The 17,250-nt window shown below is 49.5% G+C and overlaps 1 protein-coding gene across 2 annotated transcripts in view; it reads right to left on the minus strand.

Annotated features, from left to right (window-relative positions):
• PTPRU (protein tyrosine phosphatase receptor type U) overlaps positions 1-6,405 on the minus strand; it is an 870,052-nt gene extending 863,647 nt beyond the window's left edge. For both annotated transcript variants that reach the window (XM_078682521.1, XM_078682520.1), the window contains exon 1: positions 5,963-6,405. In XM_078682521.1, coding sequence (XP_078538647.1) covers positions 5,963-6,035 — 73 coding nt within the window. In that variant the 5' untranslated portion in view covers positions 6,036-6,405. The remainder of the gene's footprint in view (positions 1-5,962) is intronic.
• Between the last annotated feature and the right edge of the window lie 10,845 nt (positions 6,406-17,250).

Consider the following 17,250-nt stretch of genomic DNA (forward strand, 5'->3'; position numbering starts at 1 on the left):
GTAGGCGGAGTCCGTTTGTCTTGCTTGACCAAGCACCCTCCGGCACTGTTTGCCATCCGATTTTGGTAAATTCTGATCTGTTACAGGAAATAAATGATATCTCCGTGTGTTCACCCTAACTGTGTCAAAGGATATAACCTTATACGGAGTAGAGTGCACTAAAGAGGTGTGAGAACGTCACAGATCACAGGGGGGTCGAGGGAATACCGAGGAACAGCCGAGAATGGGCGCATGCAGACCCACCCCTGACCTGGGAGCACTTACCGAGCACTAACCCAGCACATGGGGCTCCCTCTTGGGAGTGAGCGCTGTATACACGCGGCTGGTGAGTCCTAAGGGTAAAGACCCTCAGCTCAGTGTGAGGCAACCCTTTGTAAGAACAAATCCATACAGAGCCATCCGTCGCACCCCTACGGAACCCACTGATGCCCCCCGAAATTCGAAAGCAGAGCCCGCGTAGATGAACACGGCTACTGGTTTACAGTGAGAAACGTGTACAGTTGTACACGAACCCGGATCGCGTTTACGTGTTACTTGGCCGTAGAGCAGGTTTACAAGGAACCGAGCTGGAGGGTATACGAACACGCAGCACGTTTGTAGGGAGCCAGGCCAGTGGGAAGGCAGCGTGGCATTGACCCTCGTCTGGGCTGTGAAAAAAAGCCATCATCAGGGTTCGATGGGCTTCGGTGCGACTGCACCTGCTGCACAAACGGAAGCATGAGACCAGGGAGCATGCGTGCATGGAACCCGAATACACAGCACGTTTGTAGGGGTGTGTGTCATTGACCCTTGTGCAGCGTAGGAGACGGTCCACCTGGCAGCGGTCTGGGCTGTGAAATACAGCCATCATCAGGGTTCGGTGGGCTTCGGTGCGACTGCACCTGCTGCTCAAACGGAAGCATGAGACCAGGGAGCATACGTGCATGGAACCCGAATACACAGCAGGTTTATAAGGACCCCGGCCAGAGAGCAGGCTTCTAATGCACCCACCTAAAAAGCACACTTGGGGATACGGTGGCACTGCATGAATAAACTTGGCATTAGAACGCTTTTAGCTTAGGCGAGCTTGACTAGAGAGCATGGTGAGAAGACACACTGGAACGTGACCACAGAGGTGAACTCGAGAACACAGCACGCTCAGAGAACCGGACTGCAGCCATCGTTAAATGGAGCTCAGTTCCATAGTGAACACTTTTATAGGAGAGCCCGACAACAGCGCATGCGTGCAAGGGACCGACTACAGGGCACCCAAAGGAACCCAATTACAGAGCATGTTTGGGAGAAACCCCATTAAACGAGCACACTTGTAAGGGAGGAGATCACAGAAGATGCTTGTAAGGAACCCGAAGACCAAGTAGTTTTAAAATGAACTTGACTAAGGAACCCGTTTCTTAGGTACCCGGCAGTGGGGGACAAGGTGTCACGAGCGATGGTCCCTACCATCTCCAGAAGGATTTCCGGGGGGCATTTACGTCTCTACACATACACGGTGCGTGTTCCACTGGGCTATTTGCCAGGCTGCGTAGACGGTGATCTCACACCCATACGAAAAGCAGCCCTTAGCCCAGCGGGGGTCCCGTGACCATAGGGCCAATGGAAACCTGGTTCCCCGTCACAGAGCAGGCGTGTAGGGGGGCAGTCAGAGATCCCACTCATACAGACGCACCAGAGAGCAGTGTCAAACAGCACCCGACCACAGAGCAGGATTATATGGACCCAGAGTGAGGCGCTGGATACAGTGACCCTAGACACGTCCATGCCCAAGCCTGTCACCAGCACAGAGCAACCCTACATTGAGCTACGGACACACGGCGCCTTCATTCACTCTTATACAGACCCCAAAGTCTGGCACCGATACACAAATGTCTTATAAGACCCAACCACATATCGGGCTGCTACAGGACACACGTGCAGAGGGCTGGGAAGGGGCCTAGTGACAGAGCAGGCTCACACGGGCACCGATACACGAGTGCAGAGGGCCTATTGGCAGAGCACGCTCACACGGTGCCAGGCTGTAAAGTGCCCCCAGCAGTCCCTGCTGCGGTGGTTGCTGGCACCTGTGCACCAGGGGCACACGGAGCTTCACCGCACAACTCACTGCACGGACCTCCGTATAGCAGGGGCTCGCGGGACACTCGCTGTGCAACGCGCCCCAGGGGACGTGAAGGCGGAACGCGCGGTATAGCGCGCCTGTGCTCCGGGGCACCCCGCTGTGGACCGTGCTCCCCATCCCCGGGAGCTGAGAGTGCAGCACGAACATAGGGGGCCGGCTGTGCTCCCTGCGGCCACGCCGAGGTATGTGCTCCCGGGGATTATGTACCATGCCCCCGGGGTACCGGCTGTGGACTGTGCTCCAGGCTATGCAACAAGAGCATAAGGACCTGACAATGCGCCGCGACCTAAGGGAGCCGGCTGTGCTCCCAGGCACCAGACCTCGGAACACGCACTCGGTGACATGCTGAGAACTGTGCTCCCCGGGGCCCGGGGAGAGGCGTTCTCCCGGGACCAGGCTATGGGCGGCGCTGCAAGGAGCTACACCATGTAACACTGGCATAGGGGCAATACGACCCTGGCAGCAGGCCGCGGAACATGGCTACCGGGACACACTATGACCCTAGGTGAGAGCCCGTGAACTGTGCACTCTGGGGACACACTATGGGGCAGGCAGCAGGCTCCCAGGCAGCACCCGACGAGTCGTGCCCTCGGTGACGGACTGTAGAGGTTGTTATCAGGGCGCGCACTATGCGACGCTGCCAGGGGTCAGACCGAGGACTGTGTTCTCAGGGACCAAACTATAACACAATCGGGGGAGGGGGGGTAACACTATGGAACGCAGACCCAGGGAGCAGACAACGGAACATGCTTCTAGGTGGCGCGGGACCACACTGTGGGGTATGACCCCAGTCCCCAGGTGACAGGCCCTGAACTGTGCACTCAGGGGTCACACTATGGAACACGATCCCAGAGCCAGACCATGGAACGTGCGCCTAGGTGCCTACCAGGGCCACACTATGAGATGTGCTCCAGGGGCCAGACTTTAGAACCTGAGCCCAGACTATAGACCCGGAGCACAGACTATAGACCCCGAGTCCAGAGGCCAGACTATAGAACCCGAGCCCAGACTATAGACCCCGAGCCCAGGGGCCAGACTATAGAACCCGAGCCCAGACTATAGACCCCGAGCCCAGACTATAGACCCCGAGCCCAGAGGCCAGACTATAGAACCCGAGCCCAGAGGCCAGACTATAGAACCCGAGGCCAGGGGCCAGACTATAGAACCCGAGCCCAGGGGCCAGACTATAGACCCCGAGCCCAGACTATAGACCCCGAGCCCAGACTATAGACCCCGAGTCCAGAGGCCAGACTATAGAACCCGAGCCCAGACTATAGACCCCGAGCCCAGGGGCCAGACTATAGAACCCGAGCCCAGACTATAGACCCCGAGCCCAGACTATAGACCCCGAGCCCAGAGGCCAGACTATAGAACCCGAGCCCAGGGGCCAGACTATAGAACCCAAGCCCAGACTATAGACCCCGAGCCCAGGGGCCAGACTATAGAACCCGAGCCCAGACTATAGACCCCGAGCCCAGACTATAGACCCCGAGCCCAGAGGCCAGACTATAGACCCCGAGCCCAGGGGCCAGACTATAGAACCCAAGCCCAGACTATAGAACCCGAGCCCAGACTATAGACCCCGAGCCCAGGGGCCAGACTATAGAACCCGAGCCCAGACTATAGACCCCGAGCCCAGAAGCCAGACTATAGACCCCGAGCCCAGGGGCCAGACTATAGAACCCAAGCCCAGACTATAGAACCCGAGCACAGGGGCCAGACTATAGAGCCCAGACTATAGACCCCGAGCCCAGGGGCCAGACTATAGAACCCGAGCCCAGAAGCCAGACTATAGAACCCGAGCCCAGACTATAAACCCCGAGCCCAGACTATAGACCCCGAGGCCAGACTATAGACCCGAGCCCAGAGGCCAGACTATAGACCCCGGGCCCAGAGGCCAGACTATAGACCCCGGGCCCAGAGGCCAGACTATAGAACCCAAGCCCATACTATAGAACCCGAGCCCAGACTATAGACCCCGAGCCCAGGGGCCAGACTATAGACCCCGAGCCCAGGGGCCAGACTATAGACCCCGAGCCCAGGGGCCAGACTATAGAACCCGAGCCCAGGGGCCAGACCGTAGAACCCGAGACCAGGGGCCAGACTGTAGAAACCGAGCCCAGGGGCCAGACTATAGACCCCGAGCCCAGGGGCCAGACTTTAGAACCTGAGCCCAGACTATAGACCCCGAACCCAGACTATAGACCCCGAGTCCAGAGGCCAGACTATAGAACCCGAGCCCAGACTATAGACCCCGAGCCCAGGGGCCAGACTACTGAGCCCAGAGGCCAGACTATAGAACCCAAGCCCAGACTATAGACCCCGAGCCCAGACTATAGACCCGAGCCCAGGGGCCAGACTATAGAACCCGAGCCCAGAGGCCAGACTATAGAACCCGAGCCCAGAGCCCAGACTATAGAACCCGAGCCCAGACTATAGACCCAGAGCCCAGACTATAGACCCCGAGCCCAGAGGCCAGACTATAGACCCTGGGCCCAGAGGCCAGACTATAGACCCCGGGCCCAGAGGCCAGACTATAGAACCCAAGCCCAGACTATAGAACCCGAGCCCAGACTATAGACCCCGAGCCCAGGGGCCAGACTATAGACCCCGAGCCCAGGGGCCAGACTATAGACCCCGAGCCCAGGGGCCAGACTATAGAACCCGAGCCCAGGGGCCAGACTATAGACCCCGAGCCCAGGGGCCAGACTATAGAACCCGAGCCCAGGGGCCAGACCGTAGAACCCGAGCCCAGGGGCCAGACTATAGACCCCGAGCCCAGGGGCCAGACTATAGACCCCGAGCCCAGGGGCCAGACCGTAGAACCCGAGCCCAGGGGCCAGACCGTAGAACCCGAGCCCAGGGGGCAGACTATGGATCCTGCCCCTGGGCGACAGACAGTTGAATGTGCTCTCAGGGAGCAGAGATTGTAACACGACCCCTGTGAGAAGAGCATGAACGGGCTCCATGCGGTAGGCTGAGGACAGTGCTCCCAGGGGTCAGACTACGGTGCTTTTAGGGGGCCGACCACGGGCGTGCTCCTGGGCCAGCCCACAACCCCCTCCCAGAGACCGGGCACACCCGAAGACCCCTGACCACGGAATGAAGGCATGCCAGCCTTTGAACAGCTCCTGCGCACCTACAGTGCAGCTGGCACTCAGCACACGTGAGGGGGGTCCCTTCTATCCATTCCCATCCAAGGACCGACAGCTCCCGACATGCTCGCAGGGGTCCGAGACAGCGAACGCCTCTCCCCGGACATCCCTGCTGAGAAGAACACCTGCCGTAATCAAGAATCGGGCACCCCGTCACTTCCAAAGCCAGAAAGCGCCTGGAGTGGGCTCAGCCGCCCGTGTTCCGCTAGACACAGTGCGGGCGGCAGTATGGACCGTCCGCTCCCCACACGGACTTGTGGCGACCGCCGCTCCCGGGCACTGCTCCACCGAGGTACCGTTGGGGAGACGGTCTGAACTCTTCGGAAAGTCCTCCCCGGACTCCCGAAAGCGCTGCGAAACCGACGCACTGCCAGGCTGGGTGCTATCTATGTGATAAATACGAGCAATAACAATTCGGTGGACTTAATTGCCCTGTTCCCTCCCCCAGCAGGTCTCGCATCCCTCCCCCCAGACTAGTGTCTAAATCACAGCAAAAACTCCCATCGTGGTTGACAGGGGGGGGGGGGGGTGTAAGGGCTACGAGGGGGATGGTGAGAGGTCAGGACAAAGTGGTTGTAAGTAAGATGTTTACTACGCACAAGAGTCTGCAGTGAATTCCACTAGGCACGAGGGGAACAAGTAGATTAAAAGTCCCCCGCACCCCCGGCCCCAGATGCGAGCCCCCCGCACTGACCTGTGGGAGTCTCCGTGTCCAGGGCGCAGACCTGCAGGGTCAAGGCCAGGAGGAGGGGGGTGCAGGCGTGCATGCTGGCATGGTACTCCTCGCACCTGTGGCGGGGGTCTCCTGACCGGCGAGGGGGCCCCTGCCCCGCCTGCTCCCCTGAGCAGAAGAGGGGGTGATCTCCTGTCTCTCCTAGTCTCCGATCCTGAAAAGGGGGGGGGGTTCTCCCCTGTCCCGTGTGAAGTGCCCGGTCCAACGGCTGGGGGTCTTGTGTGCCGCTCTATCCCGCAGAGAAGTCTCCTGCCCGGCCGGGGGTGTCCTGTCCTGGACGGAAGGTGTCCTGTGCAGCAGAGAGAGGTCTCCCGCCCCGCTCTGGGGGCTCCTGTCCTGGATACAAGGCGCTGCACGACTCCTGCCGCGCTCTGGGCTGCCCGGGGAAGCAGCCGGGCAGTGCAGCCTCAACTCCAGCTGAAAAAATACCACATGAGGCTGATTGGAGCTGAAATCTGTTCAGTCACCGGCCTGACGTCAGGCAGGAGCAGGACAGGCAGAGCGAGAGAGAGCGAGGCGTCCCCAGCACGGGCAGAGGGCGCCCTCTGCTGGCCGCAGGGAGGCAGCACAGGCGGCTGCGGTGAGAAGCGAGCGCGGCCCTCTCCAGCCTCACCCGGGCCTCGGTGCTCATTGTTCCAATAATTCCGAATATTAAAACCCCGTGTCTAGTTTTTACTGAGCCTTTGGTGTGGGGCTTTGGCGGGGCGGTTAATGTAGGGGAGAGGATGTCGCTTAGCTGCCGGCTTTGGAGCTGGGGAACCAGGTTCGAGTCTCGGCACTGGCTCAGCATCCTGTGACTCTGGGCAAATCACGCGATCTCCCCGTGCTTACCAAAAAAAAAAAAAAAACGATGAAAAGAATTAACACAATCCCGCAGGTTCAAACACTTTACTACAAACATGCCATGAGCATTATTTAATTGATGCTCACTTGTTGCCAAGAAATTCCATCACCTTTTAAGGACCAGAATTCCACCTAAGTGAGTAGTAGTGCAAGCATACTCTTCATACATGTACACACACATGCATACATGCACAGATGCTCACACACAGAACATATACGTGCACACCTCATACAATCACATACATGTATTCTCACATACATACAGAGATGCTAAGCATCAATATTTTTTTACACTTACCTCCTTCTACTGAGCTGTCTTCCCTACTTCCACGGGTGCTCCCAACCCAGATGATGCTCCCTGAACGGTACACTCCAAAGGAGGGAGATCCTTATTAAAGCACTTCGGGAAACCAGGCAGAGAGACGGGTGCTAGTGCCTAGGGACTCAGGGGTCAAGCCAAAAAGGAGTACTTTGTAGGGTGTGGGTAAGAGACAGTGCTTTGTACAGGGAGGTCATTTGGTGCCACATGCAGCGGAGGGGTAGCAGGAGTGCTTGGATGGCCAGGAAGGGGCAATCAAACAATTATTGGCATCCTTGTGGCTGGAGGCTGTAGTTCATGCCAGTGCAAGAAGCTTTGGTGCTTAAAGTCCGTTCTGGCAGAGGGATTCCTTTTCTGGGGATTCCATTTGCTTGAAAGGTTAGCCGGAGGAATTCTTTTTTTCCCTTTGCTATGCAGGTGGAAGGATTCTTCCAGCACCATAGCAAACTATCCCTTGACCACATGCAAGGAATGGGAAAACAACCACGATGAGCTTACCTAAAGAGACCACTGGGTGGCACCACTGATGTGAAACCTATAACGTTGAATCAGGTGAGGAGAAACAGAACACACATTGGAAAACCCAATAGGCCTTCCCTATGTGACAGCTTTTGGCTTTGGCAATGGTTTTAACCATCTTGTTCACCAGTGTGACTAAAAGTGGTGTGGAGTGGGGTTCGGGGGGGGGGGGGGTAGATTGGAGTAGAGTGGAGTTCGCAAGATTGGGGTAGATTGGGTTAGATTGTAGTGGGGTAAATTTGGGTGGAGTGGGGTAGATTGGAGTGGGTATATTATAGTTGAATGGGGTAGATTTAAGTTGAGATAGTTAGATTGGAGTAGAGTGGGGTAGATTGGAGTGGAGTGGAGTGGGATAGACTAGGGAAACCTTGAGTGGAGATAGTAGATTGGAGTAGAGCGGGAACGATTGGGCTACATTGGAGTGGGGTAGATTGGGATAGATTGAAGTGAAGTGGGGAAGAATGGTGTGGATTGATTGATTGGAGTGGAGTGGGATAGTTTAAGATGAGTGGGGTTGATTAGAATGGAGAGGAGTGGGGTAGATTGGAGTGTGGTGGGTTGGAGGGGTGTGGAGTGAAGTGGGGTAGACTGGAGTGGAATGTGGTCAATTGGAATGAGATAATGTGGAGTTGAGTGAGATAGACTGAGATAGATTGTAGTGGCATATATTGGATTGGGATATATTGGAGTGGAGTAGATTGGAGTGGGTTAGAATCTGGTAGATATATTGGAGTGTGGTAGAGTGGGGTGGGGTAGGTTGGGGTGCAATGAGGTAGATTGAAGTGGAGTGAGTAGGGTAGATTGGGGTAGAGTGGAGTGGAATGCGCTAGATTGGAGTGAAGTGGGGTATTGGGGTAGATTGAAGTGGGTTAGATTGGAATGGGGTGGACTGGAGTACAGTGGGGTGGGTAGATTGGAGTGGGGTAGAGTGCGGTGGAGTCGGGTAGATTGGGTACAGTGGAGTGAAGGTGGGTAGATTGGTGGAGAGTGGAGTGTGGTAGATTGTGGTAGACTGGAGTGGAGTGGGGTAGATTGGGTAGAATGGAATGTGGTAGAGTGGAGTGAGGTGGGGTGGATAAGAGTGGAGTGGGATAGATTGGGGTGGATTAGGGTGGAGCAGAGTAGATTGGAGTGAAGTGTGGTAGACTGGAGTGTAGTAGGGTAGATTGGGGTGGAGTGGAATGGTGTAAATTGGTTTAGAGTAAAGTGAAGTGGGGTAGAATGGAGTGGAATGAGGGAGATTGTAGTGGGATGGGGTATTTTGGAATGGAATGGGGTAGAGTGTGGTGGGGTAGTTTGGAGTGGTGTAGGGTGGGGAGGGTAGATTAGAGTGGGATTGAGTAGAGTGGAGTAGATTAAGGTAGATTGGGGTGGAGCGGAGTAGATTGGAGTGGAGTGGAGTGGGGTAGATTAGGGTAGAGTGGAGTGTGGAAGATTGGGGTAGACTGGGGCAGATTCCAATGGGGTATATTGGAGTGGGCTAGAGTTGTATGGAGTAGCATGGAGTGGGGTGGGGTAGATTGGAATGGTGTGGGATAGACTGGGGTGGATTGGGGTAGATTGGGGTGGAGAGGAGTTGATTGGCGTGAAGTGGGATAGACTGGAGTGGGGTAGGGTAGACTGGGGTGGAGTAGGGTAAATTAAGATAGAGTGGGGTAAACTGGGGTAGAGGGGGGCGAAGATTGTGGTAGATTGGAGGGGAATGGGTTAGTATAGGATGGCATGGAGTAGATTGGAGTAAATTGCAATGGAGTAGATTGGAGTAGAGTGGGATAGACTGTGGTGGATTGGGGTAGATTAGGTTGGAGTGGACTAGATTGGAGCGAAGCAGGGTAAATTGGGGTGGAGTGGAGTAGGTTAAATTGAGGTAGAGTAGGGTGGAATGGGGTAAAGTGGGGTAGAGTGGAGGGGGGAATATTGGGGTAGATTAGAGTGGGGTAGTTTAGAATGGCATGGAGTGGATTGCGGTGAGTGGAGTGGGGTAGAGTGGGGAGGGTGGATTGGAGTGGGGTTGAGTGGAGTAGAGTAGATTAAGGTAGATTGGAGTGGAGTAGATTGGAGTGGAGTGGGGTAGATTAATGGTAGAGTGCAGTGTGAAAGATTAGGGTAGACTGGAGTGGGGTAGATTAGGGCAGATTTCAATGGGGTAGATTGGAGTAGCGTGGAGTGGGGTGGGTAGGGTAGATTAGGGTGGAGTGGAGTAGATTGGAGTGTATTGCGATAGATTGGAGTGGGGTAGGGTAGATTGGGGTGGAGTGGAGTAGGGTAAATTAAGGTAGAGTGGGGTGGAGTGGGGTAAACTGGGGTAGAGGGGGCAAAGATTGGGGTAGATTGGAGGGGAGTGGGGTAGTTTAGGATGGAGTGGAGTAGGCTGGGGTAAATTGGAGTGGGGTAGATTGGAGTAGAGTGGGATAGACTGGGGTGGGTTGGGGTAGATTAGGGTGGAGAGGAGTTGATTGGAGTGAAGTGGGATAGACTGGAGTGGGTAGGGTAGACTGGGGTGGAGTAGGGTAAATTAAGATAGAGTGGGGTAAACTGGGGTCAAGGGGGGCGAAGATTGGGGTAGATTGGAGGGGAGTGGGTTAGTTTAGGATGGCATGGAGTAGATTGGAGTAAATTGCAGTGGGGTAGATTGGTGTAGAGTGGGATAGACCGTGGTGGATTGGGGTAGATTAGGTTGGAGTGGACTAGATTGGAGCGAAGTAGGGTAAATTGGGGTGGAGTGGAGTAGGTTAAATTGAGGTAGAGTGGGGTAGAGTGGAGGGGGGAATATTGGGGTAGATTGGAGTGGGGTAGTTTAGAATGTCATGGAGTGGATTGTGGTGAGTGGAGTGGGGTAGAGTGTGGAGGGTGGATTGGAGTGGGGTCGAGTGGAGTAGATTAAGGTAGATTGGGGTGGAGTGGAGTGGATTGGAGTGGAGTGGGGTAGATTAGGGTAGAGTGCAGTGGGAAAGATTGGGGTAGACTGGAGTGGGGTAGATTAGGGCAGATTTCAATGGGGTAGATTGGAGTGGGGTAGAGTGGTGTGGGGTAGATTGGAGTGGAGTGGGGTGGGGTAGATTGGAGTGGGGTAGGGTAGATTAGGGTGGAGTGGATTAGATTGGAGTGTAGTGGGATAGATTGGAGTGGGGTAGGGTAGATTGGGGTGGAGTGGAGTAGGGTAAATTAAGGTAGAGTGGGGTGAAGTGGGGTAAACTGGGGCAGAGGGGTCAAAGATTGTGGTAGATTGGAGGGGAGTGGAGTAGTTTAGGATGGCGTGGAGTAGACTGGGGTAAATTGGAGTGGGGTAAATTGGAGTAGAGTGGGATAGACTGGGGTGGATTGGGGTAGATTAGGGTGGAGAGGAGTTGATTGGCGTGAAGTGGGATAGACTGGAGTGGGGTAGGGTAGACTGGGGTGGAGTAGAGTAATTTAAGATACAGTGGGGTAAACTGGGGTAGAGGGAGCGAAGATTGGGGTAGATTGGAGGGGAGTGGGGTAGTTTGGGATGGCATGGAGTAGATTGGAGTAAATTGCAGTGGGGTAGATTGGAGTAGAGTGGGATAGACTGTGGTGGATTGGGGTAGATTAGGTTGGAGTGGACTAGATTGGAGTTAAGTGGTGTAGACTGGAGTGGAGTAGGGTAGATTGATTGAGTGGATTGGAGTAGGTTAAATAGAGTTAGAGTGGGGTGGAATGGAATGGGGTAAAGTGGGATCAAGTGGAGTGGGAAAGATTGGGGTAGATTTGAGTGGGGTAGTTTATAATGGCATGGAGTGGATTGGGGTAAATTGGAGTAGGGTAGATTGGAGTGGATTAAATTGGTGAGGGGTAGATTAACTGGGGTAGAGTGAGGTAGGATAGTTTGGGGTAGATTAGAGTGGAATGGGGTAGATTGGAGTGGATTAGGGTAGATTGGGGTAGATGGTAATGGGATAGATTGGAGTGGAGTGAGATAGATTGGCGTGGGATAGATTAAAGTGGGGTAAATTAAAGTGGATTAGATTAGAGTGGAATAGATTGGGGTGGGGTGGGGTAGATTGGAATGGAGTCGAGTGGAGAGTGGCATAGATTGAGGTAGATTGGAGTGGAATGGGGTAGATTTGGGATGAAGTGGAGTGGGATAGATTTGGGAAGATTGAAGTGTTGTGGGGAATGGATCAAAGTGGGATAGATTGGAGTGGAGTTGAATGAGGTAGACTGGAGTGTTGTGGATTGGGGTAAAATGGAGTGGAGTGGCATAGACTGGAGTAGAGTGGGGTACTTTGGGGATGAGTGAAGTAGATTGGAATGGAATTGGGCAGATTGGGGTAATGTGGTGTGGAGTTGGGTAGATATGGGCAAAGTAGAGTGTGGCAGATTGGGGTGGATTGGAGTGGAGTATGGTAGACTGGGGTAGATTGGAATGGATATATTGGATTGGGGTAGACTGATGTGGGGGAGATTGGTAGGGTGGAGTGGGGTGGGATAGATTGGACAAAGCTTTTGGGTGTATGGGATACAAGGGCGCTCATATAGTCGGTATCACTTAGTATGATTCTAGAAAAACAGATCAGTTTGGTGCATCCAAAGAAAAGTAGGGAAGAGAACACCCTTCATCCCTTAATTCAATCAAAGATTGAAAACATTTGCACAATACTCCTTGGAGCACACAAAGAACAGCCCATGTCTTAGTTCATTAATATAAGAAGAAATCCGCAGAGAAAGTCAGTGGGGCTCTTGTTGTTCTTTTCTTGATTTTTTTTATTTTTATTTTTTTGACCACACTCCAATCCCTTAGTGCTAACGCGTTTCTCTGTGGTAGGGTTTAACTACGGCTTCATCAGGGCTGGAAATAATACAGATTGTACACTTTAGTTACACACAATGGCACTGCGAGTCAGTGCCAGGAGAGCCCACAATATTGCAACCAAGTGCAAAGGGACTAATCAAATAATCAGTGTAAGTGCCTTTATGCAATAGTCTTAATTGCAGACTATTCAAACAACATACATTTGCCGAGCATGGGTAAATAGTTTACAAAAACAAAAGCAGAAGCAGAACATGCCGTCCTTTAACTTCTAGTACAATTTGTGACAATGTGATCATCCTCTACCCCATCAGGAATTAATACCAGAGAGAAATTAGAGGTACAGGCATCAACCTGGATGCACTTTTACTTACCATTTTCACATGGGTTGTATAAACATAATAACACATTGGTTAACCAAGGGTTCAGAAGTTGAATGATATATATATATATATTACCTACTGGCAGTCGCCAGTAGGTATATATAGTTAGGATTTTTTTGAATAGGTATTTCTGAAAATTCTATGTTGAATAACTTTGGCGTTGATGGACGGAATTGGCTGAAATTTTCAGGAAAATGGCACATTTTCGTCAAGCGGGGGCCGAGAAAAAAGGGGGGTCCCAAAACGTGTTTTTAACATTGAGTTTTCCATAGGGCGGTTGGACTCACTTTTAGCTCGAATGGCTGAATGGATTTCCACAAAACTTGGCAAAATTGTAGGGAATGGTAGCCCGATGTGCCTTTGCTATGTCTCAAGATATATGCTCCAGTGGTTTTTACGAAAATTAACTTTGAAAAATATATATTGGGATACATTGGGCTATATATATGTTAGAGCCCAAATGTAGCCCAATGTAGCCCAATGTAGCCCAAAGATGGCCACCAGAGACAAAAAAAAAACAAATGTAGCCCAAATATCAGCCAGATGTAGCCCAACTATAGCCCAATGACAGAATGTCCCAGAGTGTTCTAAAGAACAACTAGAACGCTAACAGTCTTACTTATGACAAAAGTATGGCACACCTGAAGTCATCTTGATTGGATTAAAGTGGTAACACTTAATACATTTAATTTGAAAAGGAACAAAATGAGGGGTTTCATTTTGCCATAGAAATGTTATATATATATATATATATATATATATCTGCGCAAACTCCAAAAACAGCCACTACTGGTTCCCTTAAACATCGGAACCCTCCGGGCAATAAGGAGACGGACCACAAACTGGATACACAGCTGTTTAATGTGCAGGGGGTTGAAAATAGCGAGGGCAAGACGCGTTTCGGGCTGCCAAAGCCCTTGTTCACATGCATAGATTCAACGTCTTTTTTTCTTTTTTATAATGCAGTGCTAGCCCGCCATTTCTCTTTCAGGTCACATGATCATAGACATAAACAAAAATAGTTTGTATAGATTTGATTTACGATGTACTGGCATAATCACAATTTAAAAACAATAAATTATTTTTAACATTGATTAATTACATCCTTATATTTTTATATATACATATGTATTTTACATCAATTAATTATAATTTTTCCTGGATGAATCCATCAAACCCTGGCTGTTTTGTAAGAAAATGTAGCCCAAATATCAGCCAGATGTAGCCCAACTATAGCCCAATGACAGAATGTCCCAGAGTGTTCTAAAGAACAACTAGAACGCTAACAGTCTTACTTATGACAAAAGTATGGCACACCTGAAGTCATCTTGATTGGATTAAAGTGGTAACACTTAATACATTTAATTTGAAAAGGAACAAAATGAGGGGTTTCATTTTGCCATAGAAATGTTATATATATATATATATATATTACCTACTGGCGGTCGCCAGTAGGTATATATAGTTAGGATTTTTTTGAATAGGGATTCCTGAAAATTCTATGTTGAATAACTTTGGCGTTGATGGACGGAATTGGCTGAAATTTTCAGGAAAATGGCACATTTTGTTTCTGAGCGTCCCCTGAAAGTTTGGGGGGGGTTTCGTCAAGCGGGGGCCGAGAAAAAAGGGGGGGTCCCAAAACGTGTTTTTAACATTGAGTTTTCCATAGGGCGGTTGGACTCACTTTTAGCTCGAACGGCTGAATGGATTTCTATGAAACTTGGCAAAATTGTAAAAACTGTTTGCCCGATGTGCCTTTGCTAGGTCTCAAGATATGTGCTCCAGTGGATGTTGAGAAATTAACGTTCAAAAAAATATATATATCTGTGACAGCGTCCCGGTTGTTGTGTTGTGTGGGTGATGTAAGTACCAACATGTAGGTACCAATGAAGAGTCTAAAATTCAATGTACACCGTCTCCTCTGTAGATATTTTGTATGTTCTAATATGGGTTATTTAAATGTAAATGTGTGGAAAAGCACTTCATGCTTTAAAGCAATTGTATTTTTGAACTGATTGTTCTTTCCTCTTAGTCCTCCTCTTTGTTTTTTTTCCCCACACTCTTCTTCAGCATGATAGTTGATAAATTCGTTCCCTCAAAAAATTTATATACATAAAAAAATTATATTAAATACATATAAAATATATTTTTCCTTTAAAAGAAGAATACATTTTACAGCTTTTGATATTTGCTATTAAAAAACCATTGAAATTCACTGAAAAAACCATAGGTTATAGACCATATATAGTTAGGAATTAGCATTTACAAAACCTTGAAAATTCACTGAAAAAACCATAGGTTATAGACCATATATAGTTAGGAATTAGCATTTACAAAACCTTATTTTACTCACACAAAACCATTGAAATTCGCATATATAGTTAGTTGCACTAACTATATATCGCGCACCCGCAATCCACTGCTGATGATGTCACATATTACATCATTCATGACATGGTCAGTGACATCACTGATGACATCACTGATGACATCTCAAATGACATCACTGATGACAACATCCAGTGACTGTATGTTTCTGTAAAGTTAAAATATGTCTTACATATTGAAGAATGAGTGGATGTATAAGTGTCTGGATGAAGGATTTAGTAGGTGCATGACTGACTGTATGAGCGAGTGATTAAATGTGTCTCACTGAGTGCATGGGTTAGTGACTAAACTGTCTTAATTTGTGCATCATTATGTCTGTTGTTCTGTAAACTGCTGCATGTGTTGATCAGTAGCTATATGAGTAACTATATGGGTTATTGATTGGTTGCCCAAGTATTTGTATGGGAGACTAAGTGTGTGTGTGGGTGGCTGGGAGGTGTATGACTCTGTGCATAGATGTGTGAGCAGTTGATTCACTAGATGTATGAGTTCAAAAGTGCATGTGGAAACAGCTGTATGGGCGGTTGACTGTGTGCATGAGTGTATTGGTGAGTGAATGGATATCTCAGTGCTACATGTCAAAGTAAGTACATATGTAAAACACAGTACATGTGAGAGTTGACATATATAAATAACTGTGCATAAGAGCCAGTGAATGTGTGAGTGGCTGTATGGATCATTGTGAACTTGTATCAGGGATTGTATAAGAGTAAATATGTGTTAGTATATGTTTGAATAAGTAAGGTGTGTATAACTGTATAGTTGAGGAAATGGAGGTGTGATTGATTCTTTGCATGACTGACTAGGTGTGTGAGTAACTCCATGGATGAGTGACAGTCTGTGAGTGCCTGTTTACACTGAGTGTATCTAAGGTTATATTAGAGTCTGAAGAGGTTCATCGTATTATCACATGAATGATGTCATCAGTGATGTGATCAATAATGTCAAATGAGATGTCATCAGTGATGTCATCAGTGATGTCTTCAGTGATGTCATTTGAGATGTCATCAGTGATGTCATCAGTGATGTCATTTGAGATGTCATCAGTGATGTCATCAGTGATGTCACTGACCATGTCATGAATGATGTAATATGTGACATGATCAGCAGTGGATTGCGGGTGCGCGATATATAGTTAGTGCAACTAACTATATATGCGAATTTCAATGGTTTTGTGTGAGTAAAATAAGGTTTTGTAAATGCTAATTCCTAACTATATATGGTCTATAACCTATGGTTTTTTCAGTGAATATATATATAAATATATATATACATATAATATTTGTTTTTTTTTACACACACACGCACACACAATATCTTCCTCCTAGGAGTCTAGAAAGAACGATGCACACTCAGCGGCTCAAGCAGTGTATATGTATTTATTCACAGGCAAAGGCTCAAGTTGCCTGTGAATAAATACTTATGCACTGCTGGAGCCGCTGAGTGTGCTTCGCTTTTTTGGACTTTTAGGAGGAAGAAAAATAATATTGGATTGTTTATGTCAGTTTCCTGAGAGGGAGAGAGGCTGCAAAGGGAGCATTTTTTGTTGTTCAGTATATATGTTTATAAAATATTATTTTATGATCAAACTTTTAAAAATTAAAAATAGATGTAACCTTTTTAAAAAAAACAAATTACATTAATTTCAATTAATTCTATACCAGACTTAACATTTGTAAGACATAATAAGTATATACAACCTTTTTTAGGTGGGATTTTCATAAATAAATCTTAAAAAATTAAATTAAATGTACTTTATTTAAAAGGCTTAAAAATATAGGGGCTGATTATGATGTAGGTTGGATCGCAACCCAAGGCCTGTCGGTTTCAATCCGACAGACATCTGCCCGTGCGTTCCGCCCCCAGCATTATGATGCGGCGGTCTGAGTCAGCATGCTGAGGGACCAACCGCTGCTGTTCTGACGGGCTCAAGGAGCCCATCGGGCCAGCGGTCGGAATGTAATCCCTACAATAAGGGTGGTATCTTCTCAGGCACTGCCATAGGGATTACGATGTCCCTTTATGTCTG

This window comes from Lissotriton helveticus, chromosome 3_1 (genome assembly GCF_964261635.1).
Source record: "Lissotriton helveticus chromosome 3_1, aLisHel1.1, whole genome shotgun sequence".
NCBI classification, from domain to species: domain Eukaryota; kingdom Metazoa; phylum Chordata; class Amphibia; order Caudata; family Salamandridae; genus Lissotriton; species Lissotriton helveticus.